The sequence below is a fragment of the Colossoma macropomum genome, unplaced genomic scaffold, assembly GCF_904425465.1.
Source record: "Colossoma macropomum unplaced genomic scaffold, Colossoma_macropomum, whole genome shotgun sequence".
In the NCBI taxonomy this organism is placed as follows: domain Eukaryota; kingdom Metazoa; phylum Chordata; class Actinopteri; order Characiformes; family Serrasalmidae; genus Colossoma; species Colossoma macropomum.
Genome location: NW_023494787.1, coordinates 34,048,674 through 34,062,903, shown reverse-complemented (window position 1 = coordinate 34,062,903; position 14,230 = coordinate 34,048,674). Strand labels below are relative to the sequence as shown.

Below are 14,230 nucleotides of genomic sequence, written 5' to 3'. Positions count from 1 at the left end.
ACTGCGACACTTGATGCCTGAACTATAAATTGGCCTTTGTCAGAATGGTTATAGTAATTTATTTCAGAGGACTGAGCTATGATCTGTCTTATGAAGGCCATTTTTTTTTTAATGAATTGCAGTCTCTTTGCAAATTTTGAAGGACAAATCACTGAGGCCTAGCATAAAAAGTCAGGGTTAATTAGTCGATCTATGGTGATAAAAAGGACTTTGGTATTGTCTTTGTGTTTATTAATTATGACAGAGAGGTATGACTGAATTTTTATAGCATTATTGTAGGTGGATATCTTCTCTTTGAGAATATCATAATGTACTTAGTTTTTCCATAAATGCTCTGATTTACAAGAACTTATCTTAAGCTGGTGTATTTTCTCATTCATCCACGGATTTTTATGAGTATGCAGGTTTTTCCTCCATTTGACTGGTGAGAGAATGTCAAGAGTTTCGTTTAATCTTGCGTTTAGATCGGAGACCAGATCATTACAGAGAGGAGCCAGAGCGGTATTTGGTGCACTATTATAAACATTTTTAAACCTCTCAACTTTTTTCTGAGTCACTGTAACATTTTAGAATGACTTTCAGGTAGTTTCTTCCTTACTTCTAAATTGACTTGAAAGAATATACAGAAATGTGATATGAGAACATCAAAAATGAAGGACACTTTTTTGTATAAACCTTAAGTGATTACCAAATCGAGTATGTGACCTACTTGTGGATAGTGCTGCTCACATGCTGCTTCAAATCAAGTGTCTCTAGACATGCATTCTGTGGTGTTACTGTCTGATGGGTTATCAGAGAGAAGAATTTTATTATAGTTTGTGGACACAATTGAAATTAGTTTTAATTTAGTACTTTCTGGCAAAAAACAAATACTGTTTGGATTGGAGGTCTATATGTTGCAACTAATAACACAGGGTAAGGTATTTTTGCAGTCACTTTTATAAATGCATGCCACTATTCCTCCTCACCTGCCCTGTCTTACTGTGTGCAGAAATCAGTAGTTTTCAGGAGCAGCTGCTGTGCCATTGTGTTTAGCCACATTTCTGTTAAAAACATAAAATCAAGCTTATGCTCTTTAATAAGATTCAGATCAAGAGTTTTTTACTCTTTAGTGACCTTAAATTGAGGAAAGCTAGGTTTAATTTGTTGCTCACTACACTACATGTTTAGGGGGGCTGTTGATTGAATTGATGTCTGTACAGAGGTCATATTGAGCACTTGTAAAATTACATGATAAACTTTCTGCTCACTTAAACCATTCACAATTTACTGCTATGTTCTGCAATGATTTACAAGTGAAATAAATCATTTTTGAATTGCTTTGTGCATTGACTTAGCTTGGTGTACATTTTATTTTAGCTGGTCTTTTCATGTGCTGTTGTTTGTAACAGGGATGTCATAGCGAAAATAGAAGAATGCAGCCATCCCATTGTGATGAAGGGTCTGTGTGCTGAATGTGGCCAGGATTTAACACAGTGAGTAAAGGCGCATTTTTGTTTTTCCTTTTTATCACTTTGGTCAATGATAAATTAAGGTGTAGTATATTTATTTTTTAAAATAATGACATACACATTGTTTTTACTCTCTAAAACTACTATTTTGTCAGTGATAAAGTAAGTCATAATTGTATGTATATTTATTTATGGAAATAACAAGTTTAATAAACCACTTAACCCTAACTTTGAGTTATTTTATATATTCAGCCTTGAGTTTCGAGGCAGACTGAAAAGGTCTTTGTCTGTGTATGTTTTTAAAGGCTGCAGAACAAGAACGGAAAGCGGCAGGCTCCCATCTCTACAGCAACCGTTTCCGTGGTGCATAGTGTTCCTGAGTTGATGGTCAGCTCAGAGGTAAGTGTGGTGCCTGCACTGGCTAAAGGCCACAAAATCTTACATCAACCTATTCAAACCATCGTATTTTTAAGCTGCTTTGGAGATTCAAAGAGGAACATTTATGTTTGGTTATTTTTTTAATGTGAAAGCCTTGCTGGCCCCTGAATAAAAAATCATGTTTCACTATATCATATCTATATCTGGTTCTCCAACCTTCTTGCCAATAAGATTATAAGATTATATTGTCGATGATAAGGAACAATATCGGCTGGTGCGAGTCACATTTAGTGCTTAGTTTGTTGAAATTCAGTGTAATCAAGGTGATAAGCCATGTTGCTTGAGAACTAATAGAGACTGAAAATACTTGACTCTCCTATGTGTTTTTGGATTTAGATATATTACAAATGAGTTTCCTGGAGGAAAACTATTTTAGGTTATAGCTGTTTTAGGTTGTTCTGTGTCATATTTTAAAAGGTTGACCCTCAAATTAATTAGTGGTTAAATGCTGGCTGGAACAATCTGTGTGTCATTTGTAATCCAAACAAATCTGATGGATTTTAGGGGGGTTGAATATTTTTGCTTTGATAAAATTGCCTTCTGTCAGCTGTTTTAAAAAATGAGATTACTTGTGCATTGGAAAAACAGAAATGTAAAGACAGTGGGCCAAATTCATGAAATGCAGCAACAGATTTACAGTCACATTAAGAGCAAATAATGTGCACATTCATAAAGGAGAATTACTGGTGAGTTTTACTGCTTGTGTGATGTCAGGTGTGGCTGCGTGTTTGCTTCCATGTTTCCAAAAAATATTTGGTCATATATGCAAGTAATCAGCAAACTATGCATGATCACCCACTCAGCTGATTAACCAATATATTGAAAAGACACCTTTTGATCTGTTTGGTCTGAGCAGCATGGCAAACTGCACTAGGAGCTCAGAGGAAAGAAATAAATATCTGGCATTGTACTTAAAATGGTCTCTTCTTTCTGCATCAAATTCAGTGTTTTTTGAATCCCCCTCCCATTTATGGAAAGTGGGTTTTGCTTGTAGTTTAGCTTGGTTGGTTTAGTCTGGCCTTTCTGATAAGACATTTCTTCCATGAGAGACCCTCACTGGAGTTAAAACTCCAGACAGCATAACTCTCTGCTTCTGTGATGCACGCAAGCCCCTCGCCTAGACAAAGACATCATACCATGACAAGGTCTAAAATTGTAAAGATAGTAAATGAATCTACATGGTACGTAAACCTGATAAAATGGACAGTGACTGTAGATAAGTAACATTTTTGGCCTTTTGAAATATACAGCTGACAATATAACCACACTTCTTCTTTTCAAAAGTTTTCATGAGCCTAGGTCTATAGAATTTGGTGAGCTTCTTGTTTTTTTTTTTGACAGCCAGTTTTTGCTGATGCAGCCACCACAGCCCCCCAGATTGCTGTTCTGAATCAGGTTTAAATCAGATGATGAAGGTGCACCAACTCATTTATCAGTCATCTTTGAATCCTTTACTGGCCAACAAGGTAGTGGAGTACTTGGACACGTGATACTGTTAAATATTGTTTTTATTAACTTATGTAACTTCTCTTGAACCCTCTTCTTGTTCCCTTGCCTTTTGTGTTAATCTTGTTTGCATTTTGTAGGTCTCTCTTGGGTGATATGTGGGGGCTGTGGAGAGCAGTCCCTTTGTCATGTAACAACCTCCAATGGTTAGCCTATTTTACATCTGGTTATCTATAGCTCCCCAATCTAGCAATGCCATTGTTGTAGAGATATCTCTGAGACATCCTGGCTCCTAGATGGGGCTGTAAATTCCTGGGTAGGCCTCAACACCTGTATTTTAATTACAAAGGTAGAGGCAAGCGCCCATCAAGTTCTGGGTCGTTTAAATAAAGGGACAACAAGAAGGTGTGGTTTACATGGTTGACTATTTAAATCCATCTTATTGTAAGCTTAGTTAGACTTGCTCGGTATGAGACTGCGCGCAGTAAAGACTTCTTCTCTACTTGACAAAGTCTCTGCTCCTATCCTCAAGAAATCGACATTTTGCCAGCAGAAGTCAACAATGCATTGTCCTGCATTGATGAACTGGAAAGTTGCTCTTCATCTCTGAGCAGTGTTGTTATTGGTATCAAAGCCATACTGACTGAACTCTCTTCAGAAGTAAAGCAACTGAAAGCAAAATGAGACGATTTTGAAGGCACACCGAGAAGACATAATTTGCTGGGCATGCTTGAAGGTCTGGCGGGACAGCGCCTGACTGATTTCATCGCTCAGCTGTTGCAAGACATCCTAGGTTTCGATGAGAAACCCCTGCTCGACAGATCACATTGCTTGCTTCGAGCCAAGCTATACGAGGGAAAACCACAGTGGCCCTTTGTTATCAGGGTACATTACTATCACGTCAGGGATAAGATCCTCCAGTGAGCAGCCAAGGCTGAAATTTGGTCTATAACATGTTTGGGGAGAGAAAATGCATTCAGCAGTTGATTTTTATTGTTATTATTTTATTATTATTTTATTTTTTATTAAATTTTTTTTTCATTTATGTTTTGGTCCTTTGGGCTTTTTTTTTGAGGATTTCTTATGTTCTTACTGTTACCAGACTACAGACAAAATACACCACTGGCCACTACTTCTCCTATCTTCAGCTGGACACATTAATTTGATCAAAATAAACATCCTTCTTAAATTCTTATACCTTTTTTTTTAGTGCTTACGAATTTTCCGAACTAAATCGTTCTTCCACAGATTAGATGGGATTATATTGGGATTCCTTTGGAGTGGGAGGCCCCCAAGGCTTCTGAAAATACATTTAGAAAGACCCCAAAACTCAGGAGGATTTGCATTACCCAATTTTCAATTTTATTATTGGGACACTAATCTTCGTGTAATACACTATTGGTTACAATTTGATAAAAAGACATATTTCTTGGCTAAAAATGGAGCTCTTTTCATGTAGAGCATCCTCTTTATCAGCACTTCTATACTCAGTAAATTGTTCTGCTGTACTCTATATTAAAAACGTAATAGATCCACACTCAAGAATTGGACGCAGTTTAAACATGACTTCGGGCTTAAGGCATTCTTGTTACATGCCCCCTCTACATCGCAAGCACACTTTTCTTCCATCTGTAATGAGTGGAGCATTTTCATTGTGGTCAGATCTAGGTATTGCATTCTTTAGTAATATGTATAACGATGGGAAATCATTTGGGGTGTCATTTCAACAACTTAAACAAATTTCAGCTGCCTAATAACGCATATTTTTAGTATCTATAGGACTGCAGCTTTGTCCATGACAACACGCCCCATTTTCCCACTTTTTTTTTGCTGTAAGCGGAAAAGGTATAATATAAAATATGTATGCTAGATTTTTTTTCAGTATATAATTACCCTTTCTTTACTATTAAGAGCCAGTGGGAAAAGTATGGCGGGTGATATATGGGAAGCAATTTTTCATTGTGTTCACTTTTCCTCTTTCTGTGTCAGACATGGTCTTATACAATTCAAAATTCTTCATCATACTCATTGGAATATAGTTAAGCTTTCAGATTTTTTTGCTGATGTAAGTCCTCTATGTGATAGATGTCAGCAAGCCCCAGCCATATGTTTTCATCTTGTCCTTCCCTTCATAAATTTTAGTCTGATATATTCCTTTCTAAGATTCTGAATGTACCAGTTGATCTTGTAACTATCTTGTTTGGAGTGTTGTCATCTACTCTATTGAAATCAAGCTACAAAGTGTATTTCATAGAATTTGCTACTCTATTAGTTAGAGGGCTTATTTTACTCAGGTGGAAATCACTTACTCCACCATCTACTTTCTGTTGGCTGAGCAATCTCTTACATTTTGTTAAACTTCAAAAAATGAGAGCTACACCACGAGGAACCACCTGTAGTGTAATTCTGTAATTCAGTACTTTGTTACTTTACTGTTGCACTTTGTCAGTTGTTTAGATGATTATTTAGAAAGAAGACTTGTGTGCCAAGGGACTCTTTTTTTTCTCCCCTTCCCCTCCCCAATGGGCATGTTTACATGTTTGTATTCTTTTTCTTATCTCTTTTACAGTGGCTAATTGAGTGTAGTTTATATGTAATATAATCCTCTTTTGTTTATTTACATTCATCCTTGATATATTAATATTTGTAATATTTAATAGTTTATCATGTGCTCAGTTGTCATTGTATTACTAACTTTTTTTTTTTTTTTCTTTTTGACAATTTTGGTTATATATAGTCCAGTCTGCGGGGTCCAGTAGTGGCTGCTGGTCGTAGAAGGCAGCAGATCTTTAAGAAAGATCTCGTTTTCCTATGATTAAGATCACTAGGTGATACATCTGCTACAATCTACACAACTCAGTTTAACCATTATCCAACTCAGTTTAACCATTACCCTTGACAGGGATTTGAACCCATGACCCTGGAGTTCAAAGGCAGAGGCTCTAATGGTGAGCCACAAGACATCTGTGGCAAAATTGCAGTATTTGAAACAAAACTTTATTGGAAGGAAGCAACAAGGAACCACACACCATTTTAGGACAAAGTAGCAGCATAAGCAAATTTCATGTCTCTGGACATAGAAGGCAGCAAATCGTTGGATTTTTAAGGAAGACCCTTCATTAAGATTAAGATAATTAAGTGTTTGTTCACAACAACTGCTACAGCACCATCTAACATCTGTGACAGGGAATCAAACCCACAACCTTAATCTTCAAAGGCGGATGTTTTCATGGTGAGCTACAAGAGGCCCACAGCAGACCTGTTTTTTTGAGAGAATTTATCGGTAATAAGGAACCGAGCACCATTTTGGGAATTAGTTTCCACCTTGCAATTACTTTGTCTATTGAGGAGTATAATTCCAAATGAAATCATAATACACTGTCAGTTTGTCGTTTTGTATATTTGTGTCAAATATGGTTATATTCAGACAATTATTGGTGTATTATTAGCCTTTCATGGAAGAATAAGCCAGTTCACCTCAATTTATTCAAATCTTCAGCCACACTGTGCTTAAAAGTCATATTTTCAATATGATTGTTTTAAGAAGAAGTTTTTCAACTGTGATATTACTGAAAGTTTTTTAACACTTGTATTTGCAAAATTGTTAGGCTTAGTGGAAAACATAAAAATTTAGAAATGCTCTTTGCTTAAAGACATAGAGTAAAGCTTTCCATGTAAATGTCAACAATGACATGTGCAGTTACTAATTTGGCTCTCTCTGGTGGCCAGAGGAAAAAAAACTGTTGCTCTGAACAAAATTTGCTGAAATCAAATAACAGGATTTTATGTCTCATTAAGATGCATAATTTGAAACAATTGTCATGTTTTTATTGTTTTTATTCTTAGACAGGAATAATTACATTGTAAGAGCTAACATAAGCAGAATCAAGCCAAATGCCATACATTTCCTCAACTGATTATTATCAATATACAAATCGATTTTGGTCACAGTCAGAGCATAAGTGACAGATTTGTGGTCCCTTGTTTCCGAATAGGCTGGACCGAACTGATTATTGTATAACTTGCAATAACATTGTGCTTAAAAGCCAAGATTTTTAAACAATTATTGATCTTGAGACTTCAATGTTTTTTTTTGAAACAAAGGTTTAAGACAATGCAAGAAAAACAATAGTTTTTTAAAAGACTTGTATTTGCAAAATTGTCAGGCACGGTGGAAAGCAAAATGGTCTTGACCTAAAGACATACAGTAAAGGTTTCCACTAATTGTATATTTTTTATTAATTAGTTCAGCATTGAGATTTGCAGTTGCTGATTTCTGCTCCCTCTGGTGGCCAGAGAAATATAAAACACCTCTTGCGCTATCATTTTTGGTCACAATCGGAGCATAAGTGACAGATTTGTGGTCCCTCGTTTCCGAATAGGCTGGATCGCACTGACCGATACATAACTTGCAATAATATTGTGCTTAAAATCCAAGATTTTTAAATAATTATTTATCTTGAGACTTTGACAGTTGTTTAGAGACCAAGTTTGAGACGTTGCAAAAACATTTCAGCAAACAGTATGAAAACATCAGTTTTCAAACTCTGATGATTTACAGAAAAACAATAAAGTTTTTTAAAAGACTTGTATATGCAAAATTGCTTGGCTCAGTGGAAAGCAAAAAGTACAGAAATTGTCTTGACCTAAAGACATAGAGTAAAGCTTTACACTAATAGTATATTTTTTATTAATTAGTTGAACATTGACATTTGCAGTTACTGATTTGGCTCCCTCTGGTGGCCAGAGAAATATAAAACACCTCTTGTGCTCTGATTAAAATTTGCTGAAATCAAATTATATGATTTCCTGTACAGTTAAGCAACCTACACATATTTGCAAAGTGTTAATTCTTATTAAGATGCAGAATTTGAAACAATAGTCATGTCTTTATTTTAATCTTAGACAGGGATAATTACGTTTTAGATTGTTGGCAGTACATTGAGCATTGTAAAAGCCAACTTAAGCCAATTCAAGCCAAATCTCATAGGTTTCCTCAGCTTATTATTTGCAATGTATATATCATTTTTGGTCACAATCAGAGCATAAGTGACAGATTTGTGGTCCCTTGTTTCTGAATCGGCTGGACCAAACTGATTGATCCATAACTTGCAATAACATTGTGCTTAAAAGCCAAGGTTTTTTAAATAATTATTGATCTTGAGACTTTGACGGTTGTTTAGAGACCAAGTTTGAGACATTGCAAAAACATTTCAGCAAGCAGTATGAAAACATCAGTTTTCAAACTCCGATGATTTACAGAAAAACAATAGAGTTTTTTAAAAGACTTTTATAAGCAAAATTGCTTGGCTCAGTGGAATACATAAAATTCAGAAAGTTCCTTTGCCGCAAGATAGATGTTGCAAAGACTATGACCATAAGTATGTTTGAAGTCATAATTTGCATTTAATGCTGATGCTCCCTCTGCTGGGCAGAAAAGATATTACCCTTATTAATTATGTGGCCATCCTGGCTTTAACTCAAATTTCCACATTTCCTGTGCAATTTTGGAACAGACATATAATTGCAATGTTTTAGACATTAATAAGATGTGTAATTTAAAACCATTATCTTTTCTTTATTTCATTCATAGAAGAATATAATGACATATTAATAATTACGCACTAGATTAAGTATTGTAGGGGCTTATGATAATCAATTTAAATGAAACTTTGCATGTTTGATCAGAAAACATTAGTGTACAAGTTTACCAAGATTTATCACAATCACCTAAAAACTAAAGAATCTATAGCCCCCTAAGTCAGAAAAGTCCAGGCCGAACAGATTCATTGGTGTCTCATGGCTGTTCTTTGCAATAAAGTCAAGGTTTTTTTTTTGATAATTATTTACCTACGGACTCCACGGATTGTTTTAAGACCAAAATTGAAACAGTTGTTTCAAAATCCACAGACTTGTTCGAAAAGCTCAATTTTCAAACATTGATGAAAAAGACTTGTATTGGATAAAAAAAGACTTGTATTGGATAAAATATCATGCTCAGTGTAAGCAATGATATTTATTGTTTTATTTTGATATGATAAAATGTATAGGACTTATTCTCGTTTATACTCTATAGTGCCACCTCATGGCCAATTGAGGTCAAACTTTATAGGCTATTAGAGATTGCCTATGGGGACACATGATATAATTTTTGTGATGATTGGCCAATGCTAAGCCCTCCAAATGCCTGTTGAAAGCTTATTGGCCAATGGCGGCCATATTTGTCAAATGATTCAGTTGTCCTTAATAGATCTTATATTAGGCCATGGATACAGCACGCAAAGTTTCAGCTCAATTGGCCAAGCGGTTGCTGAGAAACATACACTGCTCAAAAAAATAAAGGGAACACTCAAATAACACATCCTAGATCTGAATGAATGAAATATTCTCATTGAATACTTTGTTCTGTACAAAGTTGAATGTGCTGACAACAAAATCACACAAAAATCATCAATGGAAATCAAATTTATTAACCAATGGAGGCCTGGATTTGGAGTCACACACAAAATTAAAGTGGAAAAACACACTACAGGCTGATCCAACTTTGATGTGATGTCCTTAAAACAAGTCAAAATGAGGCTCAGTATTGTGTGTGGCCTCCACGTGCCTGTATGACCTCCCTACAACGCCTGGGCATGCTCCTGATGAGGTGGCAGATGGTCTCCTGAGGGATCTCCTCTCAGACCTGGACTAAAGCATCCGCCAACTCCTGGACAGTCTGTGGTGCAACGTGACGTTGGTGGATGGAGCGAGACATGATGTCCTAGATGTGCTCAATCGGATTCAGGTCTGGGGAACGGACGGGCCAGTCCATAGCTTCAATGCCTTCATCTTGCAGGAACTGCTGACACACTCCAGCCGCATGAGGTCTAGTATGGTCCTGCATTAGGAGGAACCCAGGGCCAACCGCACCAGCATATGGTCTCACAAGGGGTCTGAGGATCTCATCTCGGTACCTAATGGCAGTCAGGCTACCTCTGGCGAGCACATGGAGGGCTGTGCGGCCCTCCAAAGAAATGCCACCCCACACCATTACTGACCCACTGCCAAACCGGTCATGCTGAAGGATGTTGCAGGCAGCAGATCGCTCTCCACGGCGTCTCCAGACTCTGTCACGTCTGTCACATGTGCTCAGTGTGAACCTGCTTTCATCTGTGAAGAGCACAGGGCGCCAGTGGCGAATTTGCCAATCCTGGTGTTCTCTGGCAAATGCCAAGCGTCCTGCACGGTGTTGGGCTGTGAGCACAACCCCCATCTGTGGACGTCGGGCCCTCATACCATCCTCATGGAGTCGGTTTCTAACCGTTTGTGCAGACGCATGCACATTTGTGGCCTGCTGGAGATCATTTTGCAGGGCTCTGGCAGTGCTCCTCCTGTTCCTCCTTGCACAAAGGCGGAGGTAGCGGTCCTGCTGCTGGGTTGTTGCCCACCTACGGCCTCCTCCACGTCTCCTGGTGTACTGGCCTGTCTCCTGGTAGCGCCTCCAGGCTCTGGACACTACGCTGACAGACACAGCAAACCTTCTTGCCACAGCTCGCATTGATGTGCCATCCTGGATGAGCTGCACTACCTGAGCCACTTGTGTGGGTTGTAGAGTCCGTCTCATGCTACCACGAGTGTGAAAGCACCACCAACATTCAAAAGTGACCAAAACATCAGCCAGAAAGCATAGGTACTGAGAAGTGGTCTGTGGTCCCCACCTGCAGAACCACTCCTTTATTGAGTGTGTCTTGCTAATCGCCAATGATTTCCACCTGTTGTCTATTCCATTTGCACAACAGCATGTGAAATTGATTGTCAATCAGTGTTGCTTCCTAAGTGGACAGTTTGATTTCACAGAAGTTTGATTTACTTGGAGTTATATTATGTTGTTTAAGTGTTCCCTTTATTTTTTTGAGCAGTGTATTTTTGGCTGTTATAGCGCCCACTATTGAGGAATCAGTATCAACCTTGGTGGGCTTCCACAGAATCATGTGGGGTACAGGACTGATAAGTTTGATGTGAATTGGCCAAATCATTCTCGATCTGTAGCCATTTATGTGAATTAAGCCAAACCCAGAGGGGATTAATTGGCATGTGCCAGCCATACTGTTTACAAATATTTAACATTTTTTGATAATTCTTGACCTCCAGACTCCCCTGAACATTTTGAGACCAATATTGTGTTGATATCGTGAAAAACCTCAGACTAGTAGAAAAATGTAGGTGTCACATATTTTGCCAATTATGGTGATAAATTTTGGGGCGGAGCTAAAAACTTGCAGTGAGGCGTTGATGTAGAATAAAGCAAGAATTATGTAGAAGCAAGAATTTTGAGGGTAGCCCCCATGGTTCAGGAGATATGGGCAAAAACGTAAAATGTTGCTCTGTAGCGCCACCATCAGGCCAACTGGGGTCATTTCAGTTGCCTGAGTAGTGGGGGGGAATCTACACCTAACCTCTAAGTTTGGTCTTTGGATGACTTACGGTGTCTTCTCCACAAACCGTTTTAGGGCAGAAAAAGAATAAGAAGAAGAATATAGCAGTAGTTATTAACCCCGGTAAATGTCAAAATGATTTATGAGTTATGCGTGACGTCACATGTGAAATATGTAAAGTATTTTCCCAGGGGGTTGATGTGTATAAAAATGTAAACATCAGTGGTATGACATCACATGTGAAATATGTAAAAAAATTTCCCAGGGGTTGGTGTGTGTAAAATGTAAACATCAGTTATATGACGTCACATGTCAAAATTGCAACTAATTTTCCCAGGAGGTGATGTGTGTAAAAACTGTGAACAACTATTGTAGGTTGTAAAGAATTTTTTTTTTTTCCGGTGATAAAATGTTGAATTTTCCCCAGGGTGCGTGTTGGGAGGGGTGGCAAGCGTGAGCAAAATTTTCCCCTCTTGAGAAGTGTTAATGAAAAAAATGATGTAAAAGTTTAAAGAGGTGTGAAAAAATAAGAGTAAGGATGAAAAATAATTAAAAAAAAAGATGCGAGGACTTACCGTCGGTGGGGTGGGGTGGGTTGGGGTGGGGTGGGGTGGTTGGGTCGGGGTATGGTGTGTGTGTGTGTGTGTGTGTGAATGCTTTTTGATAACTACCCGAGGTTTGCCCGGTATGATGCGTGGGAATAATTTTCAAAAGATTCCCAGGATGTGTTTTGGAAAAAAAGATGTGTTTTGGAAAAAAAGATTCCCATGATGTAATGGTATGACGTAGTTGTTGTTGTTGTGTTTTTGAGTGACAGCAGCAAGTGGGGGGCCCCCGTTCTGCTAAGCGTGACTAATAATTGAACAGGTGTCGTGTTGTTTTTCTCCTCACAATACTATAAAAACTGGCCGAGAGCCATAATAGTTGTAAAAGTTACTCATTATGGACCAGTTTGCGAGCAATTACAATACCCCTGCTGGGGGTGAAGCTGAGGTGATAAACTTATCGACCGACTCCGAGTACGAGTCTGACACCGAATCTGCGAGAAGTACGATGGTTCTCACAGATTCTGACGAATCATCCACAGTGGAGGATGGTGTTGTTCGCAACACCCCAGAAAAGGACGCGCCAAACTCAGCTGTCGTTCAGGAAAGACCCAGCGTGATCGTGTGGCGATCTTTCAGCGGCACAGGTTCAGACGAATCACTCAGAGCGGGGGCGGTGGATGAAGTTATTTGTATCACCCCTGAAAAAGATGCGACAAACTCGGCGGCGGTTCAAGAAAGACCCAGCGTGATCGTTTGCAACGTCACCAACTGTGTCAACTGTATCACCGCCACGGTCCGCTCGCCGCCGCGACCGGACCAGGAGGAGGAGGAGGAGGAGGAGGAGGAGGAAGAGATTCCGGGGGTTTGTCAGCCACGACCCGGCGACCGTGTTTGCAACACGCCGAAAGTCGGTGCCAACACAGGTGACGGACCGTCGATCGCAGATTACAGCCCGGTCTCCGATTACGAGGAGCGAGTTGATGAGTCGAGAGTTTCTGCTAATTTGACATCAACGATGAGATCTGTTTTATTTAACGACAACGCTGTATCTTTTTTTGATGACAGGGTACAGAACGACGAATTTGAACATGTTGCGACAAACGGGGGTGTAAACTTTCTAAACGTCGAAGATCCGGTCGATTTGTTTGAACTTGAAACTTTAGTGGACAGAACTTTTCGCTGCGACTTCATTCAATAGAATGAGTGTCGCTCAGCAAAACGATACAGGAATATTGACCGAAGCTGAGGATGGATTACCGTCGCAGAACGAATGGGATTTATCGGATTTTACCTCACACGCTGACGATGGAGCGAATCAGGATGTTTTTATGCAGCATATCAACGCATCGACTTTGGGGGAGTTACCACCGCAGAGCGAAGGACACGCGTCACACGTTAACGATGGAGCAAATGGGAGCGCTTCGACGGGGTGTGAACGGAGGTGTCAGGCGGCAGACCCTGAAATTCACGCAGAAGACCTTTCGATCAGCAGGCCCTCCACAAGCGGGGAGGGGGATGGGGTGAGGGAGAGACACAGACCCATGTTTAATCACAGTGAATACAATTATCAAATAAATTTATCGGATCTAGGTACAGGTTTGAATTTAATTCAGTTCACGCAGGCTCTACACAATCGAGTAGATCGTTTGTTACAAAAAGCCAGACAGGTTTCACAAGGGGATGACATTATACAAATAAGTTTGAAAGGTGAAAGCCTGTTCTCGCCCGTGATATTTCAAACTAACGCAGAGGAGCTGAACGCTGAACATTTTCTGAATTACGTAGAATCGGTTGTTCAATCAAATAAAAAACTGTTAAGCGACAAATCACTCACACTGAACGTTCAGATAGTGAGAAACTTTCGAGGCGGAATAGGTTATTCCAGAATGATAAACAGTATTTTGTCATCGGAAATACTTACAAAAAAAAG

General features: G+C 38.9%; 2 protein-coding genes across 2 annotated transcripts in view; both read left to right on the top strand.

Annotated features, from left to right (window-relative positions):
* Nucleotides 1-14,230, top strand: part of ctdp1 (CTD (carboxy-terminal domain, RNA polymerase II, polypeptide A) phosphatase, subunit 1) — a 150,906-nt gene that overhangs the window by 13,378 nt on the left and 123,298 nt on the right. The window contains exons 2-3 of the mRNA XM_036567056.1: nt 1,392-1,475; nt 1,757-1,850. Coding sequence (XP_036422949.1) covers nt 1,392-1,475; nt 1,757-1,850 — 178 coding nt within the window. The remainder of the gene's footprint in view (nt 1-1,391; nt 1,476-1,756; nt 1,851-14,230) is intronic.
* Nucleotides 11,943-13,526, top strand: LOC118805905. The gene is made up of 2 exons (XM_036567058.1): nt 11,943-13,208; nt 13,239-13,526. The coding sequence occupies exons 1-2, from the start codon at nt 12,695-12,697 to the stop codon at nt 13,496-13,498; spliced, it is 774 nt and encodes a 257-aa protein (XP_036422951.1). The 5' UTR covers nt 11,943-12,694; the 3' UTR covers nt 13,499-13,526.